This window comes from Salvia hispanica, chromosome 2 (assembly GCF_029641045.1).
Source record: "Salvia hispanica isolate PSC_SH4W2 chromosome 2, Shi_PSC_v1, whole genome shotgun sequence".
NCBI lineage: Eukaryota > Viridiplantae > Streptophyta > Magnoliopsida > Lamiales > Lamiaceae > Salvia > Salvia hispanica.
The window spans coordinates 5,427,646-5,437,372 of record NC_142693.1 but is presented as its reverse complement, the minus strand read 5'-3'; the positions used below and the strand labels follow the sequence as shown (position 1 = coordinate 5,437,372).

The window sequence follows — 9,727 nt, the reverse complement described above, 5'->3', positions numbered from 1 at the left end:
ATCAACAGCTCTACTTGAATAGTTTCGTTTCAATTTTATATGATATAAAATGTTGTCGTTGCATTTGTGTTGATGGTGACCAAGAATATTTATATATCAGTTCGGACAAGTTTGAGAAGAGAAATTAATTCTCATTGGATAAAAAAAGACTTGGATTAATTAGTTTTCGCCGCAGTTCTCGTGTTAGAATTACGTTTTAAAACAACTAGATATATTTTACTAAAAAATGATAACTTGTCAATAAAAATAATCCCACATCTATAAGATCATGTATTATACTAGTAAATTTTAATTTAGTCAATTATGTAGTATTGTACTAGTAAATTCTATTGTACACAAGTTTGAATTTAAATAATAATATTGTTCAAACAATTTGTGTAAATAATTGAGAGTGTGAAGACTTGTAATTTGAGTTGACCCGGTCATTGTGTTTATGAATTGGAATTGACCGAAAAAGTCTTCTCTCGTCCTTTGAATACAAAGTCAACTGGACTAATTGAAATAATTGTGTTTCATGCTATCCACCAAGAAATAATTAAAACCAAAAATTGATTGTATTACAAAGTTAATTTGGAATATTTTATTTATTTTTAATTCTATTTAACATTAAGTACTCATTGTTTAGGAGAGTTGAAGTGGAAACAAAATATAGTGCACGGCTTAATAATTGACCGCGAATGCACTATGTAATGTGATTTAGAATGGTTGGTTGACACTACTATCATTGCTATTAACAACTTTTAATTCTGAGATGGATATGCATTATTGCACTTACCGTATACAAATTTATGCCACATATTATTAGTTTATTTCACACATTGACATGAAATATTATTAGGTATAATAAATTTTTTTTTTTTGGTAATTACCGAGAGTATCTAAAGGCGGGCAGTGATTATTCCCGCGCTGATTTATAGGCACTTCGATGGGTGGGACAACTGATCCAAGGATTTAAGGCTACTCCACACCCAAAGGCAGAGATCGATCTCATGACCATTTAGTTAATGATCGATGAGTCCCATGCCATTAGGTATTATAAGTTGATTAACCTCCGATCAACACCTAGCACTGAATAGACTAGTTATTTTTTAGTTCAAATGTTGATTGTTTTGTCACAAAGCTAAGGTAATACTATTAACGTGCACTTAGAGAATAATCACATGTTGTTAAATTCGCTTATTGTTCGGTTAGCAAGATTATATCCCCGGCTTAAATATGTATTGTGCGTATTTGGTTCATTAGATTGAATCCCACAACTTAATCATAGATGGATAAATATATGATAATTAGTCATAGACATTCCCTTCAATTAAAATAATCCCATAACTTAATCTTAGATTATATCTTGGTAGTATTTATTATATCTACGAATCCGAACACCACCTTAATGTGATACTTATGGCGTGAATTATGCTCAAGAATATAAACTTACGATTTAAAATTCACATCCTTAGAATAATCAAGAATCCGCGATTGATGTAACATTCTCAATTTAGATCAGATACGACAAATGATCGGTATGGAAAGCTCAATGAGATGGAGAGAGTGTCGAGATGCCATCTTCCGGGCGCTTGGAGCCTAGAAGTCAGAATAATTGTTGCACTTCCATGTGTGAGTTGCATACATTTTTCTATTTTTTCAAATTTTTATATAGATAATGGGCTAATAGATATAATATAACAAGTTAAAAAACCCAAATAACAAAATAAGATTTTAAAAGCAATTACATATATAAAAAGTGAGGCCTTTAATTTATTGTACTGTTAATTTTAAAATTGCAAAATTAATTATGTTAGATACTACTACTTGATAATTATAATACTAGTACTAAAAAGATTGGGGTAAGCTTATACCAAACAAAGAATGATAAAGCAAAATGGAAGTTGAGTGGATAAAATGCCAGAATAATACGACAGCACGTTTTGATTCCTCCAGCTGGTAATGGAGAATCAATTTTTTATGTTGATTCTATCTTTGGAGCATTTGATTCGATTTCATTCTCTTCACAAGAAATCGGAGGTACGTAGATTCATGTCCTCATTAAGATTGTTTTAATCCAATTGTAGGAATTGAAGGAAAAGGCATACCCCTTTTTATGGCTATCTCCATATAAAATAGTGGAGATGTTCCTTTTCTTAAAATGCTTTTCCCTCATGTAATATTATAAATCTCGATTGCACCCTGGTATGGAAAATACTACTCCCTTCGTCCCACAAAATTCGTCACCATTTGATCCGGCACGGGTTTTAAGAAATGTAAAAGAAAGTGAGTTGAAAAAGTTTGTGGAATGTGGGTCCTGCTTTTATATATTAGTTTTATAAATAAATGTGAGTGTAAATGTGTTAGTGGAATGTAGGGTCCACTACCAAAAATGATAAAAGTGAAAGGTGATAAATTTTTAGGGACGGACGAAAATGGAAATAGGTGACAAATTTTCAGGGACGGAGGGTAGTAGTTGTTAAATAGAGGACTTTTTACTACTATATAACTAATAGAAAGATCATTTGGAAATACATAGATAAAACTCAAACTACGAAAAATGAAATTAATAATGAAAATCAAATTAATTCGAGTTGAACCGTAAGTCGGGTCGAGAAGAAAAACTCTTCTGGCATTGACATATTTGTTCTTGAAAGTAAAACAAGTTCTTTCTACCCCATCGTCGTAGCACTGCTTGACCGGATTTGACAGAATTGTGTCGTTGTGTGTACTTTCTCTCAAAAACCATGCTTGTATGTGTATTGTTTTTAATATAGTTTGAAATTGTTGTTGATTTGTAATAAAGAATTAAATTGTTTTAATTAATTGTTTAATATGAAGAAAAGTATAAGCAAAGAAATAAGTTGATGTTCGTAAAACGTAAGATTATTAATATTCTAATTAAACTTAAGGCAAAAGGGAGCGTTTATTCCAATTTAAAGTAACTCATTTCTTTCTATTGGTCTGTTTTTTCATTTATTTTGTGTTCCTTATTTTATCTAGCTCTAGTAATAATGCACGAGTACTCTATTTACTCCATTGGCGATTTTCTCCTTAAGTTTTGATGTAAATGCTTGGGATAAGTTTGTGTTGTCTTTGTTAGATATTCATGTAATCATGTAATGAAAATGTAGCTGAAAAAACATATAGATAAAGATCTGGATTTATAATCGTGTGCATTCTTATCTACGATTGTCACGTGCTGCTGTTGGATTCACTACTATCGTGGTCCATGCGTATTACAATCCGACAGAATCATTTCAATCCAAACGCTCGTAGAAGAAAACTAAGCAATTTTCCTATAGAACTGTACGTAATCTCTAGAAGGTTTTTTCTATTATCCTTGTTGCACCATGGAGAAGTTAATCATAAAAGTTCTAGGCCAATGGGCTCATTACTTATTATGGTGAATTAAGTTAATCATAACCCAACTATAATGCTAGCCCATTTTCTTTAAGTCTAAGGTTGCTATCTTTGTTTTTAATACTTACTCCATTTCTTTTCTTGCCTTGCGCTTGTAAAGTTGTACTAATAGATAAATATTTTAATTTACCTATGGTTTTTTTATATATAGAAAGTAACAAGGTAACTTACAAGCCAGATTGTAATGTTTATTCCTCAACTATAATTCTATATAAAGAAAATTTGACTCAGACATCACAGTCCCCATTCGATAATGTTTTTATCAAATTACTACTATATATAAAAGGTCACACTTTGAAATCGAACTTACCAAACATGACTTTTAATTAGGCATTATTTATATACCTGTATATTGAATTTTAAATAAACAGACAATTGTGCAAGAGGCACCAGTGGTCTAGTGGTAGAATAGTACCCTGCCACGGTACAGACCCGGGTTCGATTCCCGGCTGGTGCAGTTTCTTTATTTTCATTTTTTATCTTATGTTTTCTGCTTCAGAAACATAACATATTTCTTTGTTTTTGACATTATATTTTTGTGTAATTTCTTTAGATCAGATTGCTATAGTCTTATAGATGTGTGGTTATTGATAAGTCATATTGATATTATTAGAAAATAATACTCCCTCCGTCCCCATTAACAGTCACAGTTTGACCGGACACGAGTTTTAAGAAATGTAAAGAAAAGTTGGTTGAAAAAGTTAGGGAATGTGGGGTCCACTTTTTTATATTGGTTTTATAATAAAATGTGAGTGAAGTGAGTTAGTGGAATGTGAGACTTACTACCATTTATGGTAAAAATGAAGTGTGACTCTTGGGGACAGACCGAAATAGAAAAGTGTGACTCTTAATCAGGGACGGAGGGAGTATAAAAATATATTATAGTGTAATTGAATGGTTATTGATAAATCATTGGATAGAAACTACGTAGATTGAAAGAATATTTTTTAAAAAATTTAAATAATATTCAAAATAAGGAAAAAATAAATTTAGTAATAAAAATAACTATTGAAGTGGCTTGTTTGGATGCTCATAAACATAGCTTTATTGGAGTGGGTGGATGGTCAACTTGCCCAAAATAGAGTATAAAAAATTATAAGCATCCTTATTAATGAATCCTTCCATATTTTTATGAATACATTATATCCCAAATAATATTTGACCTTCAATTTTAGCAAAAAAAGAAAATATGATGGGTCTAGCAACAAAAATTAGACCAAAAGGATTTGGTGGTGAGAATAAAAATGAAAAGGTGTAACGAGAGAAGAATACTCATTGGAACCTATGATCTCTCGTAAGAAAATGAAGGCAACATTAGAAAGAATCAACACTTTCACTAGGATAAACAGTTCACTGGCTTCATAATTTATAGATACATAACCATAAATACATCCATTTACTTGACTTAAACTAATAGAGGAAATCAAGCAAACCTATAAAGAGGAATTTGAATTAACTCTCACATAAGGAGATGCTCACGAATGAGTCTTCAATTCAACATTTAATAAAGTCTAGAATTTAAAGTCTCACAAAGAAATACTCCATATAGGTGGGGTTGAAAAGGAAAAGCCTTAAAAATGAATAAATTCAGTCAGACAGTGTCAAATGCCCGTCCGGGCGATTCCTACGCTTCATTTTGCCCGGTCATACGCTTCATCTCTCTGAAGTCACCCGTTCTTCATTTCACGAATTTCGTAAAACGGTCATAACTCTTTCCACCGAACTCCGATTGAGACGTGAAAGATACTCACGCGAAAATCTTCCAAAGACGAAGACATTAGTGGTCTTTGAAGAGCATTTGGATGCCATTTCAATAGGCCGATTACTCTTAAAATCTAGTTACAGTTGATACCTTTGATGCACGGCTCCTGTAATCATATCAGAAAATATAATAATTATTTTTTACTGTGAATTATCAAAAGAGTAAAATAAGATACTCCCTCCGTCCCGCTTTAGGAGTCCCGGTTGATCAATTTTGGGTGTCCCGCTTTAGGAGTCCCGGTTGAGATAAATTAATAAAAAATGCCTACAAAGTGTTAAAAGTGGGTCCCAACATCCACTACAACTAATAAAAAAATGTTAAAAGTGAGTCCCAACATCCACTACAACACTTATTTATTGGACAATTAATTAAAAGTGGGTCCCAACATCCACTACAATATTTATTTATTACACATTCAAACATTTTTTTCTTAAAACATGTGTCCGACTCAACCGGGACTCCTAAAGCGGGACGGAGGGAGTATTTTATAACGCAGTAGTATATTTATTTTTAAAAGGCTTGATTGGAAAGTTGGGCACAAATCACTATTTCGGTGTGATTGTTATCCGCAATTTTTTTTTATTTGAATTATCCAAGACATTTTGTATTCATGTAGTACCCAAATTTTCAATCACAAGTATAAGTTCGTCCCATAAATAATCCACTCGTATTAATACAGCGATTTAGTCCAGATATTTTTCTATAAAAATAAATCAAAATATGACAGGTAGCCTTCACAACGAGTCCAAAAATTTGTCATTCAAAAATCAAAATCAACAATTAATCACAATGATTAAATTTCCTAATCACTTCCATTTCCATTGATTCCTTAATAGTACTCTAATAATTTACTCCAATAATGTCAATATTTAGTACTGATAAAATTCAAAATGTTAGGTAAAATGTAGACATCTTATCAAATCCTCCAAATTAAAAAGAGAGTCCAAACAAACCCCAAAAAAACAAGTCTTCAAAATGGATACGCATCTCTGCGACGAGCTCCTCGAAGAAATCTTCCGCCGCCTCTCTCCGCCGTCCTCCGCCGCGGTCTCCCTCGTCTCGAAGCGGTGCCGCCGCCTCCTCCGCTCCTCCACCACCTCCCTCTCCCTGAACTTCCCCCCTCCCCACAACCCCACCACCATCAAATCCTTATCCAATTTCCTCTCCCACCATCCTTATCTCTCCTCAATCTCCCTCACCGGCGGCGGCGACCCTCTCCTCCTCGCCGTCACCGATTCCTGCCCCAACCTCCGCCACCTCCGCCACCCGGGCGACCCAGTTTCCCCCTTTGCCCTTTACACCCTCTCAGCCTCCTGCCTCCATCTCACCTCCATCTCGGTTTCTCTCTCTAGACCCCTCTCCTTCCACTGGCTCCCCTGTTTCAATTCGCTGAAACGCCTCTCCCTTTCCTTCACCGGCCCGTCAATTGAAGATAACAATCTCGAAATTGAAGAGAACAGAGACGTATCTGATTCGGAATTGAATCTGGAAAGCCTCTCTCTGCGTGGAATTTCCGCCGGAGACAGTGCGCTGAGCTTTCTATGGAGGAATTGCAGGAATGTGAGGAATTTGCAGCTCAAGAGCTGCGATAGCGTCGGAGATTACCCTTCGTTCTCGAAATTTCTGAAATTCTGGAACAATTTGGAAGAAGTCGAGCTGAGAACTTCCAGAAGCATCGTCGATTTAGTCCTGCTGAAACTCGCCGCCGATTGCTTATCTCTGCAATCGCTGCTCGTCCACGACGGCGGCAACAAGGAAGGCCTCCTCCACTTCATCAATCACGCCAAATCGAGCTTTACGAAGCTCGATTTGAGATTGCCGCTCGATCTCGAAAACGCCCATTTAATCGCGCTATCCCAAAACCCTAATTTCAAAAATTTGAAAATCCTACGGCTGGAGAGCTGCTGCCTCGTCACGGGGGAAGGGCTGAGGGCGGCGGTGGGGGAGGCGATGGAGGAGCTCGCGCTGATAAACTGCGACGTGGTGGAGAGGGAGGCCGGATTGCTGGCGGCGCTGGGGCAGAAATTGGGGAATTTGAGGGGGCTGGATTTGTCGCACAACGAGATGATGGTTGGTAAGGATCTGGTGTCGATGGTGGTGTCGTGCGGTGGATTGGAGGAGGTGAGGCTGAGGGGCTGCGGTCGATTGAGCGACGCGGCTGTGATTGCGATGGTGAGGAGCTGCCGGAATTTGGAGAGAGTTGATGTGAGCCGCTGCGGGGGGATTGGAGGGGAAGGGGTGGAGGCGCTGGTGGTGAAGGCGGCGGCTTTGAGGAGAGTGGCGGTGGAGGAGAGTAAGCTTACTCCGCTTGCTACGACGGCGGCGGCGAGGAAATATGTGGAGATTGTGGATACACTTTGATGGGGTTTCATTTTATTTAATTACCTATTTATATAATTAATTTATTAATTACAATTACAGTAGATATATAAAAATTTAAAAGTGTGTCTAGTAACCCTTCTTGATTGTATATTGGATTTCTTGCTGAAGCACAAGTTGAATCCCCAAGGGCACTCACAGCATGCCCGGAAGAGGTGTCGCGCCTAAGGCCCGGGATGAGATGGTGCATCGCAGGTGGGGAGGTTGGGCCGGGGACCGGGATTGAGGTCACATTTGCCTATTTGTAAACTGTGAATTAAGGTTTTAGAGTCTGATCTGAAAAGTACTCCACATTGGCCTATTTGTAATCTGTGAATTGTTGTTGTTAATGTCTGGTCCGAAATATTGATATGATACATGAATTATATGTTTGATACCATTGTAGACTAGTAGTAATATGTTATATGTTGTGAAGTTGTTAGTGAAGTAGGGGTATGATTTTTCTTGTAATATTAAAATTGCATGTGGTAAATGGTGATTAGTTTTGGTTTTAATTTATTAAATTGCAGGGCAAAAGAAATTGTGTTCGGTTGAAATCAATTAAGGAATTAATGGCCATATTTTGATGGATTTAAAAAGATGTTATGACATACTGTATAAATTTGCTAGCCAAAACGAATTTTGTCGGAAGAACAATAGTAGCACTATGTAAAAACTGAACAATTTACAATATAAGTTGTAATGAAAAGACTGAATCTAAGGCTAAAAAATGGATAGTCAGATTGAAGACACTTTCTTGTGTTTCTGCCATAAAACTGAAGCAAACATCTCAGTCGCCAATTGGATAATGTTTTTATCAAATACTCGGATTAGGATCCTCACTTACACTGACTGGGCTGCGCAAAAACTGTGCAACAATTGTGCCATCGTGGGCTACTTTTACTTTTTAAAACTTTTTATTTATTGCAAAAGTCAAGAATTGTGTACTTTAATTTTTTATATCATTTTTGTTTTGAGATTTTGGGTCTTTTCTTCCTTATATCTTTAATTGTAAAAAGTTGTTAAGTTATAAAGAATCAAAATACACAAATAAAAAGGTTGTAACTCTAACTGTAAAAGTTGTAACTGCAAAATACAGTTATAATGAATCAAAATACACAAATCAAAAAGTTTTAACTATTGCAAAAAGTTGTAACCGCAAAATAATGTATATTTATAAGAATTGAAATACACAAGTGTTAAGTTAGTTTTAACATTAAATAAGGTTTCCCATTGAGAAAACAAGTTAGTTTAAATCTAAATAAGTCATAATTAGTCACACTTTCACCGGATAATAAACTTAACATTAAATTTCAAAATTTGAAAAAAAAATTCTATCTTTTGACTTTACTCATGAGTGGATGCTTTTCTCGTATGAACATGCAATCTATATATTTTCCATCATAGTAGTATTTATTTCCAGTTGTCTTGTGTCTTGATGTTATTTATTTCATTTTTTATATAAGGTATAAATGTGATTTTTTAGTTTATAAATACAGTAGCTACAATAAGCATGAAGATGGAGAAGATAAGGATTTGGATTAGGATCCTCACCCGCAGCGCTGAGCTGTGATAAAATGTGCCATTTTGGGCTATTTTATCTTTTTAAAACTTTTTATCTATTGCAAAAGTTATAATTGTGTAATTTAATTTTTTATGTTTTTGTATTTCTAAATTTTGGCTCTTACTTCCCCTTTATTATACACCAACCTGTATATCTACACATGAGATAAGAGACAAAAATGAATTAATTATGCAAATAAAAGTCAATTTATGCTGATTCATATATGTTGTAAAATTATTACTCCCTCCGTCCCGCTTTAGCAGTCCCATTGACTTTTCTGCCATCTTTTTATAAAAATGATAAAAAATAGTTAAAGAAGAGAAATGGTAAATTAAGAGAGAGAATAATATAGGAAAGAGTCTTATCTAAATTATTGTCTCTCTTACTTTACTATTTCTCCATTTTAACTATTTTTTATCATTTTTACAAAAAGAGGGCAAAAAAGTCAACGGGACTGCTAAAGCGGGACGGAGGGAGTAAATTTTTTAGTGAATACATTAATCGCTAAGTGGAAAAAAAATATGATACTTCACATATTATGAGATATGAAATATTAATGAAGTAAAAAAATTAATACTCCTATATTATTACTCCTAGTATATATGGGGTTTTGAAATAAATGGAGAAAAGAAATTAAATAA

General features: G+C 34.8%; 1 protein-coding gene and 1 non-coding gene across 2 annotated transcripts; both read left to right on the top strand.

Annotated features, from left to right (window-relative positions):
- Positions 1-3,788: 3,788 nt before the first annotated feature.
- Positions 3,789-3,859, top strand: TRNAG-GCC (transfer RNA glycine (anticodon GCC)). The gene has a single exon. It is a non-coding gene; the product is annotated as a tRNA-Gly (tRNA).
- Positions 3,860-6,083: 2,224 nt separating this feature from the next.
- LOC125201374 (uncharacterized) lies at positions 6,084-7,922 on the top strand. Its single transcript, XM_048099457.2, has 2 exons — positions 6,084-7,529; positions 7,655-7,922. Exon 1 carries the CDS (start codon positions 6,140-6,142, stop codon positions 7,523-7,525), a length of 1,386 nt encoding a protein of 461 aa, XP_047955414.1. The 5' UTR covers positions 6,084-6,139; the 3' UTR covers positions 7,526-7,529; positions 7,655-7,922.
- The last annotated feature ends 1,805 nt before the right edge of the window (positions 7,923-9,727 follow it).

Excerpts from the sequence above, each read along its gene's own strand:
- LOC125201374 (XM_048099457.2), top strand. The coding sequence starts at position 6,140 with ATGGATACGCATCTCTGCGACGAGCTCCTCGAAGAAATCTTCCGCCGC.